At 49.4% G+C, this 25,740-nt stretch overlaps 2 protein-coding genes across 5 annotated transcripts; one reads left to right on the forward strand and one right to left on the reverse strand.

Annotated features, from left to right (window-relative positions):
- Positions 1–566: 566 nt before the first annotated feature.
- On the reverse strand, positions 567–4,847 carry PTRHD1 (peptidyl-tRNA hydrolase domain containing 1). The gene is made up of 2 exons (XM_063915058.1): positions 4,463–4,847; positions 567–1,601 (listed from the first exon to the last, which is right to left on the reverse strand). Exons 1-2 carry the CDS (start codon positions 4,646–4,648, stop codon positions 1,431–1,433), a joined length of 357 nt encoding a protein of 118 aa, XP_063771128.1. The 5' UTR covers positions 4,649–4,847; the 3' UTR covers positions 567–1,430.
- Positions 4,848–5,001: 154 nt separating this feature from the next.
- CENPO (centromere protein O) lies at positions 5,002–9,429 on the forward strand. Of its 4 annotated transcripts, none has more exons than XM_063915053.1 (7): positions 5,002–5,109; positions 6,492–6,570; positions 6,707–6,876; positions 7,146–7,266; positions 7,470–7,729; positions 8,554–8,725; positions 8,888–9,429. In XM_063915053.1, the coding sequence occupies exons 2-7, from the start codon at positions 6,540–6,542 to the stop codon at positions 8,980–8,982; spliced, it is 849 nt and encodes a 282-aa protein (XP_063771123.1). In that variant the 5' UTR covers positions 5,002–5,109; positions 6,492–6,539; the 3' UTR covers positions 8,983–9,429. The 4 variants fall into 4 exon arrangements, with proteins under 4 accessions (XP_063771123.1, XP_063771125.1, XP_063771124.1 ...); XM_063915055.1 differs by lacking the exon at positions 5,002–5,109 and adding an exon at positions 5,283–5,373; XM_063915054.1 differs by lacking the exon at positions 5,002–5,109 and adding an exon at positions 5,384–5,448.
- Positions 9,430–25,740: the final 16,311 nt, after the last annotated feature.

Consider the following 25,740-nt stretch of genomic DNA (forward strand, 5'->3'; position numbering starts at 1 on the left):
GTTTTAGTGATATCCAGGCAGCAGCACAGATGGTTAAATCAAAATAACTGAGGTACTAATAAAGTCACCTGTGCTGAAGCCTGGATATCACTAAAACCTGCACTGTTAGTGTGCCTTGAGAACCGTGGTTGGGAATACCTGATCTAGGGTTTTAAGCATGCTTGCCTACCTGACCCTCTCCATGAGGGAGAAAATGCTCTGTTCCTGGACTTTCCTGGTAATGTATGATTGCCATCACCTGTGGTGAGCTAGTTAATTGATAAGAAAGGTGTTTCACCACAGGTGATGGCAATCATACATTACCAGGACAGTCCAGGAACAGAGCATTTTCTCCCTCATGGAGAGGGTCAGGTAGGCAAGTATGGTTTTAAGGGATGTAGGTATGTGACCGGCGGTCTCTCACAATACCTCTGCCTGCATCCAGAACCCTGAGAATCCCAAAAGTCGGTATGCTGACTCAAAGGGACTATTCCCTTGTGGGTGTCCGGTAACACAGCCCCAACCCGGTTATAAGACCAGTGTATCTTCCCGTTTGTTCCAAGTTGGCACAAAAAGGACTGGACCCATTCTCATGAAAATGGCATCACTTTATAGCGGAAACTGCCAGAAATCACCCGCACTTCCTCTCATCCCCATGCGCCAAGTTACAGCTCAGCAATAACAAAATGTATGGCCAGAGGTAAGTGTGGCACCATGCGCTTGTGGCTGGTAAGGGGTGGCATAGGATAGACCGGGCACAGTGACATTGGCGTAGCTTGTTACATGGGCCACTCTCAGGCTAACCAATGCAACTAGAACACCTCAAATTAAAAACATGTTGGCAGAAGCGATTTCGTCGTGGGCGTAGCCACGGGCAACAACTAGTCGCTAATAAATCCCTGACATTCTGGTTCAGCGAGTCGGTGCTATGGTATAGCCTGCAGCGTGCCACTACCTCCTCTACCTTCCTCCTCTCGCCTCGCTATTAAAGTGGTCCGGTCACCGGCGGTGTTCCCACGTAGGAATGAGGAGGCGGACATGGATCCACCACCGACCACTCTGGTTCCCCTTCCGTCCATGTCTCAGATATAGATTTTTTTATTATCCCAAAAAAGAAAAAAAGTTACTAAAACCTTTTTTTTTTTTTTTTTTTTTTTTACATAAAAGGGATTTTAATGATCCATGTTGTCCAATGATGTGTCTAATGTGACGAGTGACAGAATAACAGGATTTTCTGGACCAACATTCAAATGATACTATTGTCCTTCTCTGTGCCACTGTACCTCCCCCACCAGCACGCACCTGCCCCCAAGACAGGAGACGGCGGCCGTGGCCTGCTGACCAGGGATGTGCCCTGCGCCAGGGTAGAATGGCAGGGTGGGGGCAGCTGGGGGTTACTCCGTCAGTAGCCCCCTAAATGCCGATCTACCGCAGCTTCCCTCGCAGAGCGATCACTTCAGCAGCTTGAACTTCCTCAGGTAGGCATGCACCTCTTCCTTGGGGTACGGCCTGAGGGCCAGACAGGTGGCCACGTTCTCAGGCTGCTCGATCCACAGCTTGTGATCCACGTTGGCCAGCTTCAGCGTCTCGGCAAGTGTGGTCAGCGTCACCTCATCGGGAACCTGGGGGCACAAATCCACACAACAAGGGTTCAGGTCTGGGGTCAGGAAGTGAATGATACAGCTAAGAGTTCTTACACCAGTGATCAGTGCTACCCTCCACCTGTTGTGGAAGAAGGCCGGCACAGTAACACAGTGGAAAGTACTGCTACCCTGTAACACTGGTGTCAGAGTAGCTTTGATTACGAGCAGTGCCCCAATGTGTGTGTATTTAGACTGTAAGCTCCAATGGTGCGGGAAGTTCTCTGTACAGCGCTGCACTATATGGTGCTATATAACTGCGCTCGGATGGTCGATTCCCCCCCCGCCCTCAGCAATATAAATCACTCAGGACACCGCTCGCTGCCTCCCACAAGATAAACACACCCATCTCCTGAAATACTTGGCGCTGCTTTGAACAATCTGATTGGCTACAAAATGTTTTGCTTTCACCCCATTTTAATAATCTCCAGTGGGAGATAAAGAATGAGGCATGTGGTAGTAAGGTGTAAGAGGCTCATCAATATACAAGGCACATGGCAGTACAGCACAGATTACAGGAATAAAGCACAGTATATGATGAAGTGCATGGGAGTAAGGTAGAGTATATACAGGTATAAGGCAAGGGGAAAATGGCAGTACGGTACAGTATATGAGGAGAGGACAGCAATGAAGTATATGACAGTAAGGTAGAGTATATGGTGATAAGGCACAGCACAGTAAGAAAAATGGTAGTGGGCACACAATATGCGAGTAAGACACAAGGCATTGAGATATATAGCAGTAATGTGCAGTATATGGGAACAAGGCACACAACTGTAGGGTACATAGCATTAAGGCACAGTATATAATAAGGTGCAGGGGGGCACAGTATACAATTACAAGGCACTGCATAAGTATATGGAAGTAGGGCAACATATATGGGGACAATACATTGTATATGATGAGGTATATGGCAGTAGGGCATAGCATATAGGGTAAGACACAGTATATGATCAAGTATACAACAGTTGGGCATAATATATGATAAGGCACGGCATATGATAAGGTATATGGTAGTAGGGCACAGTATACAGATAAAGAACTGTATATTTGGTAAATGGCAGTTGGGAACAGTATACCAGGACATGGCACTATATAGAAGGAAGAATACAGCAGTAGGGAACAACATACAGAGACAAGGCACTGCATAAAATATACAGCAGCTGGGCACAGTATACAATTAGGTATATGGCAGCAAGGCACACCATGTGGAGGCCCGCGGCAGCAGGGCAAAGTATATGATGAGGTATATAGCAGTAAGGCACAGCACTCAGTGAGGCGTGCAGCAGCAGGGCACAGCACTCAGCGAGGCATGCGGCAGCAGGGCAAAGTATATGATGAGATATATAGCAGTAAGGTACAGCACTCAGCGAGGCATGTGGCAGCAGGGCACAGTGTATGAGGAGGTATATAGCAGTTAAGCACAGCACTCAGTGAGGCATACGGCAGCAGGGCACAGTATATGATGAGGTATACAGCAGTAAAGCACAGCACTCAGTGAGGCATGCAGCAGCAGGGCACAGTATATGATGAGGTATATAGCAGTAAGGCACAGCACTCAGCGAGGCATGCGGCAGCAGGGCAAAGTATCTGATGAGGCATACGATAGCAGGGCACAGCACTCAGCGAGGCATGCGGCAGCAGGGCACAGTATATGATGAGGTATATAGAAGTAAAGCACAGCACTCAGTGAGGCATACTGCAGCAGGGCACCATATATGATGAGGTATATAGCAGTAAAGCACAGCATTCAGTGAGGCATACGGCAGCGGGGCACAGTATATGATGAGGTATATAGCAGTAAAGCACAGCACTCAGTGAGACGGTATCCGTTCAGATGGTCGACAGTCATTAGGTCGACATTGACATGGTCGACACATGAAAAATGTCGACACATGAAAAGGCCGACGTGTTTTTCACTTTTTTTTCTTTTGTGGAACTTTTCCATACTTTACGATCCACGTGAACTACGATTGGAATGGTAATCTGTGCCGAGCGCAGCGAGGCACTTTGCCCGAAGCATGGCGAGTGAAGCGAGCCATGCGAGGGGACGCGGTGCACTAATTGGGCTTCCCCGTCACTTTATGCAAAAATCGACACCAAAAAAGGTAAAAAAAAAATCATGTCGACCTTTTCATGTGTAGACCATGTGTCCATGTCGACCATGTCAATGTTGACCAATAGTGGTCGACCTAATGACTGTCGACCATAACATGGTCGACCATTCATACCGGAACCCAGTGAGGCATGCGGCAGCAGGGCACAGCACTCTGCGAGGCATGTGGCAGCAGGGCACAGTGTATGATGAGGCATACGGCAGCAGAGCACAGTATATGATGAGGCATGCGGCAGCGGGGCACAGTATATGATGAGGCATGCGGCAGCGGGGCACAGTATATGATGAGGTATATAGCAGTAAGGCACAGCACTCAGTGAAGCATGCAGCAGCGGGGCACAGTATATGATGAGGTATATAGCAGTAAGGCACAGCACTCAGTGAAGCATGCAGCAGCGGGGCACAGTATATGATGAGGTATATAGCAGTAAGGCACAGCACTCAGTGAAGCATGCAGCAGCGGGGCACAGTATATGATGAGGTATATAGCGGTAAGGCACAGCACTCAGTGAAGCATGCAGCAGCGGGGCACAGTATATGATGAGGTATATAGCAGTAAGGCACAGCACTCAGTGAAGCATGCAGCAGCAGGGCACAGTATATGATGAGGTATATAGCAGTAAGGCACAGCACTCAGTGAAGCATGCAGCAGCAGGGCACAGTATATGATGAGGTATATAGCAGTAAGGCACAGTACAGCGTTAGGGGGTATAAGGCACAGCCTCACCTCCAGCACCACCTTGTGCATGGTGTCCAGCTCCTGCAGGTAGGCTCGGGTCTGTGGGTGCTCATAGTGCAGGTGGATGGCAGCTGTGGCCGCATGACAGGCCTGAGCCACCAGGGCTCCCAGTGGCCACCCCAGCCCGGCCTGCAGGTCCCTCCGGAGCACCACGTACTGCACCAGTGCCGCCATCTTTCCTGCAGACGCAGCAGCACAGCCGGCCGGTGTCACTGTCCCCACAACACGTGCAAATAAAGTTATGTCAAACCAAAGACAGGAACGTTCTCACTCCTCCCGCATTCAGCGCCATCCCTTCCGCCTTCTCATTGGCTGTGTGTTCTTCCGTGGGCCAATCACAGCACAGGAACTGTGCGACGCCTTTCCCGGGATAACAGCCGTTTCCTAGCAACTGAGCATGGTCAGACAATAGAGAGCAAACTGTAACTCTAATATCTGTCTCCAATCCTGCAGCTGCCATGTGCCGGGCGATCAGGTGATATGGTCTCCGAGGAAATGGCGGCTGCGGCTCTACTGTAACCCCAGTGACGGAGACAGAAAATAAGACAAAGTATTCCTCTAGTGTAGTGAGCCGCAGTAAGTAACCGCCTGGGCTCTGGGACCGGAGGCAGCGCTGCTGCGCGTAGTGACTGGCGGTAAATATGTTTATGTAAATGTATGGTAGATGCTAGAATCAAGTGGGCTAAGGGACCTTTTCCGTAAAGGGGAGGAGTTACGACGCAAGGGGGAGGAGCTAGGCCAGCGGGATAGTTCCTCTACTATCCACGCCACCAACTAATACCTTTAGTAATTAGGTGGTGAGCGAAGCGAGCCACCGTGCCAGAAGCGTCGCGAGCGTACTTTTCGGGTACCCTGTTCGCTCGTAGCTCCTCCCCCTGGTGACGTAGCTCCTCCCCTAGGTACGTCACAAGGTCCCTTCAGCCACTCCGATATAGAACCAACCGTTTATTGTATCCGATTCCGCCGTGGCTGAGGTGTGATGGGTGACAGGGCCCGGGGTGTAGGAAGCAGCCTCCAGTTCTCCAGCGTTATGGAAGCACAAGGCTTGGCTTACTGTATCTGCTGTGGTGTTAGAGCCCCCAGCACACTCCCCAGGTGTCTGCAAGTAATATAGGACTACAAGTTCCAGCATGCTCTAAAGCTGATATACAGCTATGATGAGTATACCAGAATGATCTCTAATAACATTGGACTACAAGTCCCAGCATGCTTCCCAAGTGTTATAAGAACTACAAGTCCCAGGAATCTCCATTAGTATAGCCATATGACATAGCACTAGAAGTAACAGCGAGTTCTCAGAATATCAGGACTACAAGTCCCAGCATGCTTTCTAAATGTTGAACTACAAGTCTCAGCATGCTCTACAAATGTTATAGGACTACAAGTCCCTGCAAGCTCCTCTACTATAACCAAATGACATGGGACTAGAACAGTGGTTCTCAAACTTGGTCCTCAGGACCCCACACAGTGCATGTTTTGCAGGTAACCCAGCAGGTGCACAGGTGTATTCATTAACCACTGACACATTTTAAAAGGTCCACAGGTGGAGTTAATTATGTCACTTGTGATTCTGTGAGGAGACCTGCAAAACATGCACTGTGTGGGGTCCTGAGGACCGAGTTTGAGAACCTGTGGACTAGAAGAACCAGCGTGCCCTCCAAATATCAGGACTACAAGTCACAGAATGCTCTCCAAATGTTCTAGGACTACAAGTCCTAGCAAGCTCCTCTAGCATAGCCAGATGACAGGACTAAAAGTACCAGTATGCTCTCCAAATAACAGGACTACAAGTCCCAGAATGCTCTTTAAAATATATAGCACTACATGTACCAGCATGCCCCCCATCCCCTTCAGTTTCTTCACCGGGTGTGGAACCCCAAGTTTATGGAGGCATGCTGAGATTTGTAGTTATACACCAGCACCAGCTTGACTATATCACAACTTTTGCCCACTTGTTAATCAGAAATCTGTTCCCGTGTATATGTGATGCCTGATGCATCTCTGTATGTCTCTGCAGGCCGGCACCTCCAGGGGGCGCTCTCCGTATTGGTAATAAGCAGCCACCATGGAGCAGATCCAGAATCTCTTCAGGAAAGGTGAGACGCTGTAATTGTGCTTTAGTCCCACCTCTATTGTTGGTTACATTCCCGGCCTTGTGGTACTGTAGAAATGACACGCGTGTTACATGTTCGCTGCTCCGTGGTCCCTCTAACTCTGTGTCTTGCCCGGAAGGTGTCTTGTCCCACCTGGAGCAGCTGGAGACACTGTCACGTACCCTGGCGGAGAAGCAGGAGCAGTGCCGGGGGCAGGCGGATGTCCTGCAGCAGAAGGAAGCCACCGTTCTCCGGCTACAGAAGGAGCGAGATGAGCTGCGGGGCATGGTCAGGCTTCAGGAGGAGGAGGTGAGTAGTGAGGGGATCGCCTGCTGTCTCATGCTACGCATAGACCACAACCGATGCGGGTAGAGCCTGACACTATTGAGCCACACCGATCGGGCGGCCATTATGAGGTAGTATATGCTGTAATGCCCGCCCACTACGCCTCGCTGCGTGACTGACTGACTTGGCTTCATCGATAGCACGGTCACCGCTCGCATTTTCCGCGCCCTGAAAGAAGCGCTCGTTTCATACATATTCTCAGAGGCCATGATGGCAACTGCTTGTGTCTCCAGATCCAGGCACTGACCGCAGAGAAAGATGGAGGCTCGCGTGCAGGGCAGAGCACGCAGGAAGTCTTGCAGGAGATGCGGGCGGCTGAAATGAGGAGCATCTTGGAGGCGCTCTGGTTCACAGGTACAGAGCACGTCACTTACGTCGTCCTAAGCCCAGTGGGGGCTAAAGCTCTGCTCGGTCCCATTATAGAGAGCAAAATGGGGGCTGTCAGTCCAGTATTCTAGGATATGGGGGGGGGGGGGGGTTACCTATGGCCCCATCATGCAGAGAGCTGCAGTATATGGTGGATTATCTCCTCACTGTATATTATCTACTGTCTCAAGGGATCAGTGGGAAGATGACGGACAACGGAGTATGTTTCTGCATCAGCACAGCCTTTGAGGGCACTTACCTGGACTCTTACTACCTGCAAGTGGACAACCTGAAGAACCCAAGGATTGGCCGCCACTCCATCCCAGCGTTCATCCCTCTGGGAGACATCGCCAAGACGCACCTACAGCCGGACATGAAGAAATTCCTCTCTGTTCTGTTTGATTATTTAAATGGCTACGAGGGGAGAAAATACCAGGCGGACCGGCTCCAGGTAACGAGGGGCTGTGGTCATCTGATCAGAGTTACGCAATGTATGCCCCTCTAGCCCCTAAACCCTATCCTGTATTTATCACATCACCAGTCCGCTGCATAATCTTACAATAAGATACTCAGGGGCAGATGTATTAACCTGTAGAAGGCATAAGGAAGTGATAAACCAGTGATATGTGCAAGGTGATAAAGGCACCAGCCAATCAGCTCCAATATGTAAATTAACAGTTAGGATCTGATTGGCTGGTGCCTTTATCACCTTGCACATATCACTGGTTTATCACTTCCTTATGCCTTCTCCAGGTTAATACATCTGCCCCTCAGTTACTGATATGCTACAAATTTATGTATTCTGACTCAAATCTATAAAATAACTTTTGAACTCCTGCCTGTATCCCCTTCCATGACAGCACGGCAGAGTCTGACACATATATTATAATTCTGGTGAGGCTATTTTTGCACTCATGGGGCAGCTGAATTATGCGCCATGTACGGCGGCTGCACGTGTCACAGATATTACATCAGAGCACACCGCTCCTTTTACAGCGCAACGTGGGTAAGTTGTGCTGCCATGACCCACGTTTCCACACCGTTCCAACAGCACATAGTTGGTGTCAGATTGATTGAATTGCCCTGTAATTATTTTATTTCGGGAATGGAATATGGATGACTAGTCCTCTTCTTATAGACCTGTTGGATTATCATAATCTGTGCCGATATCCCCGTATATATGTATATAATGAGCCGGCCCTACCGTGTAGCATGTGTGATAAGTAATATGAGGTAATGTATTCTCTCTCACAAGATTCCATTTCTATATTACAGGAAGCCCCGGCCACGTACATCTCTGGGACCCTGCAGAGCAATTCTCTGTATACGGTGCTGTCCTTCAGCTACTACGCCAAGGCAGACGGCGGGATGAGCTGCTTTGCCGCAAAATTAGTGTACGGTGACATTACTCGCATTCTGCCAACAGAGGCGCTGATCACATGTTCAGGTAACGGCGGCCGCTGACCAGCAGGGGTACACCCTCGTGTACGCTGTGGGAGGGGTGTTATAGAGTTCTGAGGGGTTTTGTGGAAGATGCGGAGAGACGGAGGTTGTGTGTGACATCATCACCTCCGTGACGGATTATTCATGTTTTGTTTCTACGTTTCAGATAATAGCGCGTCTCGCGAAGACACAATGGCGTCTCACTCCGCCCTGTTTTGCAACAAACCTCTTCACAGAGCAGCGGAGTCACTGGGGTCATAGGGCAGGATGCCGGAACTATAGAAATCACAAAATATGGGCCCTCTGAGGAGCCGCAACGTGTGGACATGTTGGACAGATGACCTTGTTGCAAGGCTTTCATTGTCCCTTCCAGTCTCGTGTGCTTCGTTAGGAGACAAATAGTTATTTGTTAATGTGACGTAACGAGTACGAAGTCACGGAGCTGAGAAATCTATCAGCCAGAAGTTATAATATAAAAATCCTTTCAGTGGCATTGCAGGGAGCGCCCTCTTGTGGCTGCATCTCAAACCATTCATTGCACGTTTTCTTCAGTTTCTATTGTATTACGTTACAGTTTTTGATGAGACTTTTCATATATATTTCATGGAAGATCTAAAGAGGATTTACCGGAGCTGAGCTGTAGAGGTATATAGGTTATATCTTTTTATAATTTGCTTTATGTTGGAAAATAAATTCATATTACATTCAGTTTGACCTTTTCCTTTATACCAAGACCGATCTAGGAATAATGATGAAGGAATTAGTGTTCTTTAGGTACTTCCGTCTGTTAAATTAAACTTAAAATAACAACTTAGGAGCTGACTGTGAGTTGAGAGTAAAACATAAAGGGTTTGTAAGCGAAAAAAGCCATCACCAGGGTAAACAATGTGCAGTGCAGGTGGGGCAGATGTAACGTGCAGAGAGAGATAGATTTGGGTGGGGGGTGTCCAAACTGAAATCTAAATTGCAGTGTAATAATAGCTGCCCAGCATATGAGGGCTACATGCAGAAGCAGCCAGTATTTACCCTGCATGCAGACCTAGTAATTGTATTTGCTCTCCATGCATTGTAACATGCGACTACTATATAGGTGTATCAGCTATCTTCTCGTTACGAGATAGAGGTTGTTTTACATTTTTAATCAACAGATTTACCATCAATTTGTCTTGTTTTTTGTTTTGCATTAAGGTCATTGTAACTGCAATGTTAGTCACAGCTGGGTTCCTTTTCAGATGCAAACGGAACTTGTGTATAAGTTTGCAGAACTGTGGAGACATCATGGCCGAGACTGACAAATACGTCCCCCTCCCTGGTGCTCAGTGTAAGGCTCTCAGGAACTCTGCACGTCAGCCACTATAAGAGGAACAGACGGACAGTCATCAACTCCCGCTGAAAGCACTGCAATGGCTGCTGCCTGTACAGTGACGCAGATGGTGGGATTGGTTAGCGCTGAAGGTTCCAGGTACTCCCACCAGACAGTTGGCAGAGTTATCTGCCCAGCTGTGCGGTGAGAGAGGCAGAAGGAAATCTGGTTCTGTAGAAGCAGGATCCCAAATATAGGCAGTGATTAGTACCTATGAAAAGTGGTCCACGGTCGGAAAATGAATGAACCGGAGACAGCGTGATGGGCACCCAAAGCTCATTGATGCGTGTTGGAAACGAAGGCTAGCCCATCTGGTCTGATCCCACAGAGGAGCTACTGTAGCACAAATTGCTGAGAAAGTTAATGCTGACTATGATAGAGCGGTGTCGGAACACATAATGCATCGCAGCTTACTGCATATGGGGCTGCGTAGCCGCAGACTGGTCAGATTGCCCCTGCTGACCCCTGTCCACCATCGAACGCACCTACAATGGAGTATCGGAACTGGACCGTGGAGCAATGGCAGAAGGCGGCCTGGCCTGATGAACCACGTTTTCTTTTACATCATGTGGACAGCTGGGAACGTCATTTACCTGAGGGGGAGATGGCACCAGGATGCACTATGGGAAGAAGACAAGCCGGCACAGGCAGTGGGCAATGCTCTGTTGGGAACCCCTGGGTCCTGGCATCCATGTGGATGTTATTTTGACACATACCAACTACCTAACATTGCTGCAGACCAAGTGCACCCCTTCCCCCGATGGTGGCTTCTCGGCAGGATAATGCGCCCGGCCACACTGCAGTGGTGTGAGGAACATGACCGAGAGCTCAAGGTGGTGACTTGGCTTCCACTTTCTTCAGATCTCCGTAGTGATGGAGCATCTGTGGATGTGCTGGAAACAAGTCCAAGCCATGGAGGTCCCACCACACTGCTTACAGGACTTACAGGATCTTCTGCTAACGTCTTGGTGTCAGATACCACAGGAGACCTTCAGAGGTCTTGTGAAGTCCATGCCTCGCCGGGCCCGAGCTGTTTTGGTGGAACTAGGGCGGCCTACACAATATTAGGCAGGTGGTTTTACTGTTATGGCTGATCAGTGTATGTGTACTTATAATGATGAGATTATAGAGGCACAGATTTGTAGGATGCCATTCTCTAGCTGGCATCTAGGAGACCATGGTTCAGGTGAAGGAGATCTTGAAAGATCTTACGTGTAGAAACAGTGCCCCCTGGAGGCCAGTCATTTTCTGTTAGTGTGGACAAGCTGGCCTTGCATGGCGAGTTCCGATGTCAGGGTCACCCACTAATACCCCTTTCAGTTCTCCAAAGCCGGATCCCACCCGGGAATTCTCATGGGGCCCTTTCACATCGCACAGTGACCCGTGTCGACCTGGCAATATGCCAGGTCGATACCGGGTTATTTTTGCAATGTGAAAGGGGCTGCGCATAGCCACCAGTGGATGTTATAAAGGGTCAAGGATTTGGAGTTGGACCGATCTCTGACAGATATCGCTTTGTACGACATGGGCTAAAAAAGGAAAGGAGGTTACCAGGTCTGTAGGTTGCACACTGTACTTTCAGCCAGTGATGACCTCATCATTTCGCAAATCTTATCTCTCTCTTCACTGGGTGGAGGGATGACAGGCAGGTTGGATTGGGCCTGGGGTATAGTCCTTATGGCGTCGGAATCAGGGGAGGAGGGAAGAGCAGAGAGTGACTGTGACATTGTAGTGCTGCTGCTGAAAGCGGTTAATTTGTCATCTATACTATATAAAAGCGAAAATCCGTCCTTCTGTCTTTCTATACAAATCCACAGTTTACAAGCGAAGATCATGAAATTTTACATACGAGCGTATTACATGGCGGAGGCAACTAAAACAATTAGAAAGTTTGACAACCTGCGTACTAGATCTCCAACCAACGTAAATTAACGAACAACAATCATTCTAATTTACCATCCTCATCCCGTAGCGAAGCACGGGTATTCAGCTATCTACAATGTTATTTATACTGTGTCTTTAATATTTACATAATTTTTTTCCAACAAACATTCTTAAAATCCCGGGCAACGCGGGTACTCCAGCTAGTAGTTTATAAATATAATACATCCATCCATTAGGCGTATTATATATACTGCATTAGTGTATTATATATACAGATGTCTCCTCATACATCCGGCCTCAATACGCCGTGCAGCGGGAGATGCCTGGCCTGAGTGAGCCGCCAGGTCCCGCGCAACTCTGCTAACGCCGGGCGTCTCTTTAGATGGCATGAGTAGACTGTGCTGATTAATGTGATGCAGTATATAACACTATATATTGTGTGTGACTGAGTCTGTATACGAAACAAAACAGAACTTGTATTGGAAAAAAGCTGCGGCTGCTACATTGTAGCACTTCATGTACAGATTCAGAGACTCAGGGGCAGGTGTTTTAAGCCTGGAGAAGTGATAAAGCAGTGATAAGTGCAAGGTGATAACGCACCAGCCAATCAGCTCCTAACTGTCAATTTACATATTAGAGCTGATTGGCTGGTGTGTTATCATCTTGTACTTGCCACTGCTTTATCACCGCTTTATCACTTCTTCAGGCTTAATACAACTGCCCCACAGATACACAAGTGTCATATATCACATTACTCAGCGTAGTCTCCTGGTGCGTCCTAGTAGCATTGTGTTGCATTGATGCATTTTCAGCAAAAAAGGCGCTAGAAGATTCTCAGGCCACCTGACGTGCAAAGGGGGGCTGTTTGGCATAGCAGCAGCAAAGATGTACAGTATGAGCACATGTGTGTGTGCACCAACAGGCTCAAAGCTTTGACTATTCCCAGAATGCCTAGCGCCGCCTCCTCTATAACCCCGCCTCCATGCACAGGAGCTCAGTTTTTGTTAACCAGCCCAATGCAGTAGCAGGTAAAAGAGACGACAACAGTTAGTAGCCACAGACACCACACACTCACCACAGGAGAGGGTGCCAGCGGCTAATGCCATACCAACCCAAAGAAGCTAAGTGTGTCAGGGTTGGCGCCCTGTGGAGCCCAGTGTACCTCGCAGAAAGAGATTTAACAACGGTAAGTTCTTACCGTAAATCTTGTTTTCTGCTACAGGGTACAATGGGCTCCACAAGGATAGACATTGGGGATGTCCTAAAGCAGTTCCTTATGGGAGGGGACGCACTGTAGCGGGCACAAGAACCCGGCGTCCAAAGGAAGCATCCTGGGAGGTGGAAGTATCAAAGGCATAGAACCTTATGAACATGTTCACTGAGGACCACGTAGCCGCCTTGCACAATTGTTCAAAGGGCGGGCCGCCCAAGAAGGTCCAACAGACCGAGTAGAATGGGCCATAATAGTAGCAGGAATTGGACGACCAGCCTGTACATAAGCATGTGCAATCACCATTCTAATCCATCTGGCCAGGGTCTGCTTGTGAGCAGGCCAGCCACGTTTGTGAAAACCAAACAGAACAAAGAGAGAATCCGACTTACTGATGGAGGGAGTTCTCTTCACGTAGATACTGAGAGCCTGTACCACATCCAAAGACCGCTCTTTGGAAGACAAATCAGGAGAGGCAAAGGCCGGAACCACAATCTCCTGATTAAGGTGAAAAGAAGACACCACCTTAGGTAAATACCCGAGACGTGTTCTAAGAACCGCCCGATCACGGTGAAAAATCAGATATGGTGACCTGCAAGAGGCAATAGCCAGCAGAAACAAAACCTTAAGAGAAAGCCACGTAAGGTCTGCAGATTCAAGAAACGCAAACGGAGACCCTTGCAACACCTCCAAAACCACCGACAAGTCACAAGGGGCCACTGACGGGATATAGGGAGGCTGAATCTGCAACACACCCTGAGTGAACGTATGTACATCAGGTAAAGTCGCAATTTTTCTCTGGAACCAAACCGACAAGGCAGAAATATGAACTTTGATGGAGGCCAGACGAAGGCCCAGGTCTAGGCCCTGTTGTAGAAAGCCCAAAAGTTTGGCCGTACTAAACTTGTAAGCGTCATGATTGATAGATGCGCACCAAGCAAAGTAAGAATTCCAGACCCTATGGTAAATCCGAGCAGAAGCCGGTTTCCGGGCCTTCAACATGGTTTCAATGACTGCCTCAGAAAATCCTTTGGCCCTCAAGACGGAAGCTTGAAGAGCCACGCCGTCAAAGCCAATCGGGCTAAATCCTGATACACACAGGGGCCCTGAACGAGGAGATCTGGGCGCTGCGGAAGTAGAAGGGGTCGCTCTATCGAGAGACCCTGAAGGTCTGAGAACCAATGCCGTCTGGGCCACGCTGGAGCGATCAGAAGTAGGATTCCTCCTTTTTGCTTGAACTTCCTTATTACTCTGAGCAGGAGTGACAACGGAGGGAACACGTATGGCAGCCGAAAGTTCCATGGAATTTCCAGTGCGTCCACGAACGCTGCTTGAGGATCCCTTGTCCTTGCTCCGAAGACCGGAACCTTGTGATTGTGTCGAGACGCCATCAGGTCTACATTTGGAAGGCCCCACTTGTCCACAAGGAGTTGAAACACTTCTGGATGGAGGCTCCACTCTCTGGCGTGTACGTCCTGACGACTGGGAAAATCCGCTTCCCAGTTGAGGACCCCCGGAATGAACACTGCCGATATGGCTGGAAGATGGCGTTCTGCCCACTGAAGAATCCATGATACTTCCCTCATTGCCATGCAGCTTTGAGTGCTGCCTTGATGATTTATGTACGCCACTGTGGTGGCGTTGTCCGACTACCTGAACAGGTCTGTTCTGTATCAACCGCTGGGACAAGTTCAATGAGTTGAACACCGCCCGCAATTCCAGAACGTTTATCGGGAGGAGAGACTCCTCCTTGGTCCACCGACCCTGAAGGGAGTGTTGCTCCAACACCGCGCCCCAACCCCTCAGACTGGCATCCGTCGTCAGAAGGACCCAGTTGGAGATCCAGAAGGGACGACCCCTGCTCAATCGTTGGTCCTGAAGCCACCAGCTCAGTGACGGACGGACCTACGGAGACCATGAAATCATTTGAGACCTGATCCGGTGAGGCAGGCCGTCCCACTTGGCAAGAATCAGCTTCTGGAGAGGGCGGGAATGGAATTGAGCGTACTCCACTATGTCGAAAGCCGACACCATGAGACCTAGCACTTGCATTGCCGAATGTATCGACACTTGCGGATGAGATAGGAAGCGTCGAATCCTGTCCTGAAGCTTCAGGACTTTCTCCTGAGACAAGAACAACCGTTGGTTGTGAGTGTCCAACAATGCTCCCAGGGGCACCATGCTCTGAGCAGGGACCAGGGAGGATTTCTTCCAGTTGATGAGCCACCCGTGGGCTTGCAGAAACTGGATAGTCAAATCCAGATGACGTAGGAGAATCTCTGGGGAATTTGCCAGGATCAACAAGTCATCCAAGTACGGTAGGATCCTGGCCCCTTGACGGCGGAGTACAGCCATCATTACCGCCATAACCTTGGTGAAAAGTCGCGGAGCCGTGGTCAAACCAAAAGGTAACGCTCGAAACTAGTAATAGAGGTTGCCAACCGCAAACCTCAGGTACTGCTGATGCGACACTGCAATGGGAATATGCAGGTAAGCATCCTGTATGTCCAGTGAGACCATATAGTCCCCAGGCTCCAAGGCCAGAACAATAGAGCGAAGAGTTTCCATACAAAACTTGGAGACCTTCACAAACTTGTTCAAGGACTTGAGATTGAGAATGGGCCGGGAAGACCCATTTGGTTTAGGGACTAGGAACAGTGGTGAATAGAACCCCTTTCCTCTCTGAGCCAGAGGCACCTTTACTACCATTCTTGTGTCCAGGAGGGACTGTACCACCGAATGAAGAGTTTTTGCCTTCACCTGATCCGAAGGGACGTCTGTCAGGCAAAATCGATGAGGGGGACGATTCTTGAAGGATACGGCGTAACCTCGAGTGACGACTTCCCGTACCCAGGCATCGGAAGTGGTCTTCAACCATTCCTGGGTAAACCCTGGAAGTCGACCCCCAGCCTGGGATCACCCATAGGGAGGCCCGCCCCGTCATGCAGCAGGCTTGTCAGTTTTGGAAGCAGGCTGAGGGGCAGCCCAGGCCCGTTTGGGTTTGGGCTTATTGAGTTTGGAAGTGCGGACCTGTTTTGGGTACGCCTGACCTTTTGCTTTCCCTGAAGGACGAAAGGAGCGAAAGGAAGTACTCTTAACCTTCGGCACCGAAGGAGCAGTACTAGGAAGACATGCTGTTTTAGCAGACGCTAAGTCAGCCACTATCTTGTCAAGGTTTTCTCCGAAAAGAATGTCTCCTTTGAAGGGGAGTACCTCCAGGGTTTTCTTAGAGTCCATGTCCACAGACCAGGACCGTAACCAGAGAATTAGGCGAGCCAAAATGGACGTAGTAGAAGCCTTGGCCGCCAGAATACCGGCATCAGAAGCCGCCTCTTTAATGTACTGAGACGCTGTAACAATTTACGACAGGCATTGTCTAGCATGATCAGAAGCATTGGAAGGCAAATCCGCCTCCAGCTCCTGAGCCCACGCTTCCACAGCTTCTGCAGCCCATGTTGCTGCAATAGTGGGCCTATGCACCGCACCGTTTAGGGTGTAGATTGCCTTCAAGCAACCCTCCACACGCTTGTCCGTTGGCTCTCTCAAGGACTTGACAGTAGTTACAGGCAGAGCTGAGGATACTACCAGCCACGCCACTTGCGAATCCACTGGCGGTGGTGTTTCCCAATTTTTACTAAGCTCCGCAGCGAGGGGGTAGCGAGCCAGCATCTTCTTGTGAGGCGTGAACTTCTTTCCTGGATTTTCTCAGGACTCCTGACGTATGTCAACTAAATGGTCAGAGTGAGGTAAAACTTGTTTAACCACCTTCTGACGTTTAAACCTGTCCGGTTTCTTAGGGGCAGTGTCAGGCTCCGGTTCATCATCAACCTGAAGAATGAGCCTGATAGCCTCTAACAAGTCAGGAACATCCACCTCCGAAACAACTTCCCCATCAGAAGCATCAGGATCAGAATCTGTTGGGTCCGTATAAGCGCCATCCTCATCAGACGAGGTGTCTGGGATGTGGGTGGATTGTGAGGAAGTAATTGCCCGCTTAGAGGACCCCTTGATCTTAGGCGGGCTAGGGTTAGACTTTTGAGCAGTCAGTGAATGCTTCAATTGCTGTAACTGATTGGACAGTTGATCTGCCCATGGTGGATTAACCGCAGGGACCATAAGCGGTTGTAACGGCACAGGAGGTCCCATAGGGGGCGTTAGTCTAGTTACCAGTGTATTCAATAGCGTGGAGAAGGTAGCCCAAGGTGGGTCATTTTGTACCTCCGTTGCTACAGTCCCACTGGGGGGCAAGGAACCCCCAGAACCCTCAGCTGCTATGGTATCCTCAAATGTGTCTGTAGCATCAACACCACGCAGTGTGGGATCAGCCCCAGCTCCATTGCCCTTTGTAGCTGACATAATCAAAAGCTCAATGCAAGGCAACACAGTACAATTATCAGCAGCAAAATACCTGACAGGAACTCACTGTGTAGTGTATCAGCACAAACAGGGAATTCAGGAGGTATATGGTGACTAAAAATCACAGAGAGAAATACACACTGAGTATATCCTGTGAACTACCTATATTATGGTAAACCTGACACACTTAGCCCCCTCAGGTTATAGAATATAGGGATAGCAATCTGAGTAAAATACATGAAATGGAGGTCACACAGCAGCTATATGCACACACACAGAGTCACAGTTTGTACAATGCAGAAATTATGACAAGCAATAAAACTGCACTGGACTAGCAATACAGAGTAGTACTATGTATAGCTATACACTCAATAGATATAACAATGCACAGTAAAGACTGGATGTATATTACAGGGTACTTGTACTATATAGCACTGACTAAATGCACTTTTTCTTAACACTGTTAGCAGACATGTAGAATACTTAAGTGTCCTGTAAAATGCACAGCGCTGACAGGCAGGCGGCTTGACAGGAGGATTTGCCCAAACAGTCCCAGGATCAGGTCTGCTTGCTATAATGGCGCACAAACGCTGACAGGGAGCGAGGGAGAGAGAGATATGCAGCTCCAGGGCGGTAACATTTACTCTAAATGGCGCCCTGGGGCTGGGGGAGGGGCTACAGGTCAAAGCCTTATCCTCCTGCTGGACTTCACCACCGGGTACTGGGGGCTTAGTAAAACGGTTTTATAAGAGAAAACTGAACTGTGCCCATGCCTGGTGGTCTAGTGGGGTCCCTGTACTACCACAGTGTCCACGCCAGCGTGCGCGCCCGCCTCCCACCGGCTGCGCGGGATCGCGATTTACAGCGGGTCCCGTTGAGGGGACCCCTTACCACCTCCCTGAGTGCGGTCAGGAAGAAAACCAGAGCATCCGCTGTAGGTACCCGGCAACCAGGGCGCGGGAGTGTACAGTGCCGCTGGGGGAGGTGATGGAGCTGCAGCAGGAGATGTCTGACTGACATATAACACAGTCAGTGTCTCTGCTGCAGCCCTTGAAGTCTTCAAAGTTCTTTAAAAGCTTCTCTCAGGGCTGCTGCCCCCCTGTTAAGTGCCTGCTAACTGCATGGCACCAACTACAAAATTGAGCTCCTGTGCACGGAGGCGGAGTTATAGAGGAGGCAGCACTAGGCATTCTGGGAACAGTCAAAGCTTTGAGCCTGTTGGTGCCTAGGATCAAAATCCTACTCTACACCCCAATGTCATTCCCTGTGGAGCACAGTTTACCCCGCAGCAGAAATATTTATTTCTGCAGCGGGGTACACTGTGTTCCACAGGGAATATATATCGGGGGTGTAGAGATGGCTCTTGATCCAGAAGCACCAATGGGCTAAAGCTTTAGACTGTCCCAGAATGCATTGCGGGGCCTCCTCTATAACCCCGCCTCCAGGCACTATGAGCTCAGTGTAAGAGTTGGTGCCTGCATGAAGCAGGTCACTTAACAGGGGTGCTGCGCTAGGCAGCCCTGAAAAAGCTTTTTAGAAGACTTCAAGGGCTGCAGCACTTCATATGTCAGTGTGACATGCTGTGCTGTGGCTCCATCACCTCCCCAGCGGCGTCGCATACCACTGGCTCTGTTCCCGGGCACTTATGGCGGAGACGCTCCGGCTCTAGGCACACGGTCCCAGACGCTCCTGCTTCGTGTGGCTGCTACAGAAGGGAGGCGGTAAGAGGGTCCCCCAGGCGGGACCCGCCATTAAATCACATTCCGATCGCAGTCTAGGGAGACGGACTGCGACACTGGCGTGGACACTGTCACCGAGCAGGGACCCCACTATATCCACCAGGGCATAGGAGTACAGGTTGGATATACTAATAGCCATTTTAATAAGCCTCCATAGTACCAGGAGGTGAAGTCCAGCATAGGGGAGCCGGCACTTGACCTGTAGCCCCTCCCCCGGCCCAGGGCGCCATCTACTGCTGGTGTTTCCACCCTGGAGCTGCCTCACACTCTCCCTCACTCCATGACTGAGACGCTGGGTGCCATTTTCTAAAATACATGCGACTGGTCTCCGGGACTGCAGGGCAAGGTCTCCTTTGTAAACCCGCCTGTACATCAACGCCGTGGTTTTACAAGCACTTAAGTATTCTACATGTCGATATTAAGACAGCGTTAGTTGAACAAGTGTACCTGTGACAGAATATATTGTACGAGTAATCTATATAATATATATATATATATTTATATGTGTTCATATAATGATTCAATGCAATTTTATTGTTATGAAAATAATTATCTGCATTGCAAATGTGACTATGTGTGCCTGTATCTGCTAGGTGATTTCACTGCAGTGTATTCCAGATATGTCTATCACTGTATAATGTACCCTAGGGGACTAGGTGCATCTGGGTCAATATATAATGCGTCACAGTGTTTACCTATTACTTGTAATCTACTGTGTACTCAGTCACATAATACCGGATTTATTTGCAGGTGTTGTACTCTGTCTGGCTTTATCGTACTAAACCACTCTCTGTTGCATTTGTGTATAATGTTTAACATGTAGGGCAGTAAATTTGGGGACGCTCCTGCATCCTGCAGGGCATGCGCAATGGATTTACCTGAGGGGGACGTTTTGTGTGATGGTCTGTATACTATGACTCATACATCTCCCAGTCAGTCCGCAGCTCCTGTAATCAATCTGGAGCCAACCTGGGCTGCATTCTCATTACTGGGTACTCTAGTTCACAGGTTCTCAAACTCGGTCCTCGGGGGCACACACAGTGCATGTTTTGCAGGTAACCCAGCAGGTGCACAGGTGTATTAATTACTCACTGACACATTTTAAAAGGTTCACAGGTGGAGCTAATTATTTCACTTGGTATTCTGTGGGGAGACCTGGAAAACATGCACTGTGTGGGGTCCTGAGGACCGAGTTTGAGAACCTGTGCTCTAGTTGAACGCTTTATGCCCCCTATGGGACCACCTATAACATTACAGTCACTGATGTCCCCATGGTTACTCCGCATTGGGGGAGGGGGGGGGGGAATTTGCCTCACGGGTTGTAGCGTATGACTCATTCCCTGGTCAGGCACAACCCTATTCCAGGTGACTCTTGTGTCTCTGGGTCATCTAAGCGGGCTGCTGCCTCCTCCCTATCCAATCATCTCTGAGATATTTTATCTGTAGAGAGGGGGATCATGCCGTCCTGTCAGTCCCTATATTAGGTGTTCCTGACAAGGATTTTCCATTGCTAAATTACACCACTGCCCTTGTGGTTACTGGGTAACAAATCCTACAAATCACTGATAGGAGGATTCCACTACTGTGGTTAGCAAACTGATATGTCCACACTCAGAGGGTAAATAAAACTCTGTTACCACAATCTGACCATTAAGGGCTGTATTCAATAACTGTCGGAAGCTGCCGTCTTGTCGGAAAGACGGCAGCTTCCGACAGAAATAGGTCGGAAGGGGTTCCGACCTTATTCAATAGGGGCTGTTTTTCTCTGACGTCCTAAGTGGATGCTGGGGACTCCGTCAGGACCATGGGGAATAGCGGCTCCGCAGGAGACAGGGCACAAAAGTAAAAGCTTTAGGATCAGGTGGTGTGCACTGGCTCCTCCCCCTATGACCCTCCTCCAAGCCTCAGTTAGGTTTTTGTGCCCGGCCGAGAAGGGTGCAATCTAGGTGGCTCTCCTAAAGAGCTGCTTAGAGTAAAAGTTTTGTTAGGTTTTTTATTTTCAGTGAGTCCTGCTGGCAACAGGCTCACTGCAACGAGGGACTTAGGGGAGAAGAAGTGAACTCACCTGCGTGCAGGATGGATTGGCTTCTTAGGCTACTGGACACTAGCTCCAGAGGGACGATCACAGGTACAGCCTAGATGGGTCACCGGAGCCGCGCCGCCGACCCCCTTGCAGATGCTGAAGAGAGAAGAGGTCCAGAAATCGGCGGCTGAAGACTTCTCAGTCTTCATGAGGTAGCGCACAGCACTGCAGCTGTGCGCCATTGCTCTCAGCACACTTCACACCAACGGTCACTGAGGGTGCAGGGCGCTTGGGTGGGCGCCCTGGGTAGCAATAAAAGTACCTATGCTGGCTAAAAATACATCACATATAGCCCCTGGGGCTATATGGATGTATTTAACCCCTGCCAGGTTGTCAGAAAAATGGGAGAAGAAGCCCGCCGAAAAGGGGGCGGGGCCTATTCTCCTCAGCACACAGCGCCATTTTCCTACACAGCTCCGCTGCTAGGAAGGCTCCCAGGCTCTCCCCTGCACTGCACTACAGAAACAGGGTTAAAACAGAGAGGGGGGGCACTTATTTGGCGATATTATTATATATTAAGATGCTATAAGGGAAAACACTTATATAAGGTTGTCCCTGTATAATATAGCGTTTTGGTGTGTGCTGGCAAACTCTCCCTCTGTCTCCCCAAAGGGCTAGTGGGGTCCTGTCCTCTATCAGAGCATTCCCTGTGTGTGTGCTGTGTGTCGGTACGTGTGTGTTGACATGTATGAGGACGATGTTGGTGAGGAGGCGGAGCAATTGCCTGTAATGGTGATGTCACTCTCTAGGGAGTCGACACCGGAATGGATGGCTTATTTAGGGAATTACGTGATAATGTCAACACGCTGCAAGGTCGGTTGACGACATGAGACGCAATTAGTACCTGTCCAGGCGTCTCAAACACCGTCAGGGGCTTTAAAACGCCCATTTACCTCAGTCGGTCGACACAGACACAGACACGGACACTGACTTCAGTGTCGACGGTGAAGAAACAAACGTATTTTCCATTTGGGCCACACGTTACATGTTAAGGGCAATGAAGGAGGTGTTCATATTTCTGATACTACAAGTACCACAAAAGAGGGTATTATGTGGGGTGTGAAAAAACTACCTGTAGTTTTTCCTGAATCAGATAAATTAAATGAAGTGTGTGATGATGCGTGGGTTCCCCCGATAGAAAATTATTGGCGTTATACCCTTTCCCGCCAGAAGTTAGGGCGCGTTGGGAAACACCCCTTAGGGTGGATAAGGCGCTCACACGCTTATCAAAACAAGTGGCGTTACCGTCTCCAGATACGGCCGCCCTCAAGGAGCCAGCTGATAGGAGGCTGGAAAATATCCTAAAAAGTATATACACACATACTGGTGTTATACTGCGACCAGCGATCGCCTCAGCCTGGATGTGCAGCGCTGGGGTGGCTTGGTCGGATTCCCTGACTGAAAATATTGATACCCTTGACAGGGACAGTATTTTATTGACTATAGAGCATTTAAAGGATGCTTTTCTATATATGCGAGATGCACAGAGGGATATTTGCACTCTGGCATCAAGAGTAAGTGCGATGTCCATATCTGCCAGAAGATGTTTATGGACACGACAGTGGTCAGGTGATGCAGATTCCAAACGGCACATGGAAGTATTGCCGTATAAAGGGGAGGAGTTATTTGGGGTCGGTCCATCGGACCTGGTGGCCACGGCAACAGCTGGAAAATCCACCTTTTTTACCCCAAGTCACATCTCAGCAGAAAAAGACACCGTCTTTTCAGCCTCAGTCCTTTCGTCCCCATAAGGGCAAGCAGGCAAAAGGCCAGTCATATCTGCCCAGGGATAGAGGAAAGGGAAGAAGACTGCAGCAGGCAGCCCATTCCCAGGAACAGAAGCCCCCCACCGCTTTTGCCAAGTCCTCAGCATGACGCTGGGGCCGTACAAGCGGACTCAGGTGCAGTGGGGGGTCGTCTCAAGAGTTTCAGCGCGCAGTGGTCTCACTCGCAAGTGGACCCCTGGATCCTACAAGTAGTATCCCAGGGGTACAGATTGGAGATTCGAGACGTCTCCCCCTCGCAGGTTCCTGAAGTCTGCTTTACCAACGTCTCCCTCCGACAGGGAGGCAGTATTGGAAACAATTCACAAGCTGTATTCCCAGCAGGTGATAATCAAAGTACCCCTCCTACAACAAGGAAAGGGGTATTATTCCACACTATATTGTGGTACTGAAGCCAGACGGCTCGGTGAGACCTATTCTAAATCTGAAATATTTGAACACTTACATACAAAGGTTCAAATCAAGATGGAGTCACTCAGAGCAGTGATAGCGAACCAGGAAGAAGGGGACTATATGGTGTCCCTGGACATCAAGGATGCTTACCTCCATGTCCCAAATTACCCTTCTCACCAAGGGTACCTCAGGTTCGTGGTACAAAACTGTCACTATCAGTTTCAGACGCTGCCGTTTGGATTGTCCACGGCACCCCGGGTCTTTACCAAGGTAATGGCCGAAATGATGATTCTTCTTCAAAGAAAAGGCGTCTTAATTATCCCTTACTTGGACGATCTCCTGATAAGGGCAAGGTCCAGAGAACAGTTGGAGGTCGGAGTAGCACTATCTCAAGTAGTTCTACGACAGCACGGGTGGATTCTAAATATTCCAAAATCGCAGCTGTCTCCGACGACACGTCTGCTGTTCCTAGGGATGATTCTGGACACAGTCCAGAAAAAGGTGTTTCTCCCGGAGGAGAAAGCCAGGGAGTTATCCGAGCTAGTCAGGAACCTCCTAAAACCAGGAAAAGTGTCAGTGCATCATTGCACAAGGGTCCTGGGAAAAATGGTGGCTTCTTACGAAGCGATTCCATTCGGCAGATTTCACGCAAGAACTTTTCAGTGGGATCTGCTGGAAAAATGGTCCGGATCGCATCTTCAGATGCATCAGCGGATAACCCTGTCTCCAAGGACAAGGGTGTCTCTTCTGTGGTGGCTGCAGAGTGCTCATCTACTAAAGGGCCACAGATTCGGCATTCAGGACTGGGTCCTGGTGACCACGGATGCCAGCCTGAAAGGCTGGGGAGCAGTCACACAAGGAAAAAATTTCCAGGGAGTGTGATCAAGTCTGGAGACTTCTCTCCACATAAATATACTGGAGCTAAGAGCAATTTACAATGCTCTAAGCTTAGCAAGACCTCTGCTTCAAGGTCAGCCGGTATTGATCCAGTGGGACAACATCACGGCAGTCGCCCACGTAAACAGACAGGGCGGCACAAGAAGCAGGAGGGCAATGGCAGAAACTGCAAGGATTCTTCGCTGGGCGGAAAATCATGTGATAGCACTGTCAGCAGTGTTCATTCCGGGAGTGGACAACTGGGAAGCAGACTTCCTCAGCACGACCTCCACCCGGGAGAGTGGGGACTTCATCGGGAAGTCTTCCACATGATTGTGAACCGTTGGGAAAGACCAAAGGTGGACATGATGGCGTCCCGCCTGAACAAAAAACTGGACAGGTATTGCGCCAGGTCAAGAGACCCTCAGGCAATAGCTGTGGACGTTCTGGTAACACCGTGGGTGTACCAGTCGGTGTATGTGTTCCCTCCTCTGCTTCTCATACCTAAGGTACTGAGAATTATAAGACGTAGAGGAGTAAGAACTATACTCGTGGCTCCGGATTGGCCAAGAAGGACTTGGTACCCGGAACTTCAAGAGATGCTCACAGAGGACTCATGGCCTCTGCCGCTAAGAAGGGACTTGCTTCAGCAAGTACCATGTCTGTTCCAAGACTTACCGCGGCTGCGTTTGACGGCATGGCGGTTGAACGCCGGATCCTAAGGGAAAAAGGCATTCCGGAAGAGGTCATTCCTACCCTGGTCAAAGCCAGGAAGGAGGTGACCGCACAACATTATCACCACATGTGGCGAAAATATGTTGCGTGGTGTGAGGCCAGGAAGGCCCCACGAAGAAATTTGAACTCGGTCGATTCCTGCATTTCCTGCAAACAGGAGTGTCTATGGGCCTCAAATTGGGGTCCATTAAGGTTCAAATTTCGGCCCTGTCGATTTTCTTCCAGAAAGAATTGGCTTCAGTTCCTGAAGTCCAGAAGTTTGTCAAGGGAGTACTGCATATACAACCCCCTTTTGTGCCTCCAGTGGCACTGTGGGATCTCAACGTAGTTCTGAGATTCCTCAAATCACATTGGTTTAAACCGCTCAAATCTGTGGATTTGAAATATCTCACATGGAAAGTGACCATGATGTTGGCCCTGGCCTCGGCCAGGCGAGTGTCAGAATTGGCGGCTTTGTCTCACAAAAGACCATATCTGATTGTCCATTCGGACAGGGCAGAGCTGCGGACTCGTCCCCAGTTTCTCCCTAAGGTGGTGTCAGCGTTTCACCTGAACCAGCTTATTGTGGTACCTGCGGCTACTAGGGACTTGGAGGA

This window comes from Pseudophryne corroboree, chromosome 4 (assembly GCF_028390025.1).
Source record: "Pseudophryne corroboree isolate aPseCor3 chromosome 4, aPseCor3.hap2, whole genome shotgun sequence".
NCBI classification, from domain to species: domain Eukaryota; kingdom Metazoa; phylum Chordata; class Amphibia; order Anura; family Myobatrachidae; genus Pseudophryne; species Pseudophryne corroboree.

Excerpts from the sequence above, each read along its gene's own strand:
- CENPO (XM_063915053.1), top strand. The coding sequence starts at position 6,540 with ATGGAGCAGATCCAGAATCTCTTCAGGAAAG. Across the intron at positions 6,571-6,706 it reads CCAGAATCTCTTCAGGAAAG|GTGTCTTGTCCCACCTGGAG; the intron begins GTGAGACGCTGT and ends CTTGCCCGGAAG. Across the intron at positions 6,877-7,145 it reads TCAGGCTTCAGGAGGAGGAG|ATCCAGGCACTGACCGCAGA; the intron begins GTGAGTAGTGAG and ends TTGTGTCTCCAG.
- PTRHD1 (XM_063915058.1), bottom strand. The coding sequence starts at position 4,648 with ATGGCGGCACTGGTGCAGTACGTGGTGCTCCGGAGGGACCTGCAGGCC. Across the intron at positions 1,602-4,462 it reads TGCACAAGGTGGTGCTGGAG|GTTCCCGATGAGGTGACGCT; the intron begins GTGAGGCTGTGC and ends TTGTGCCCCCAG.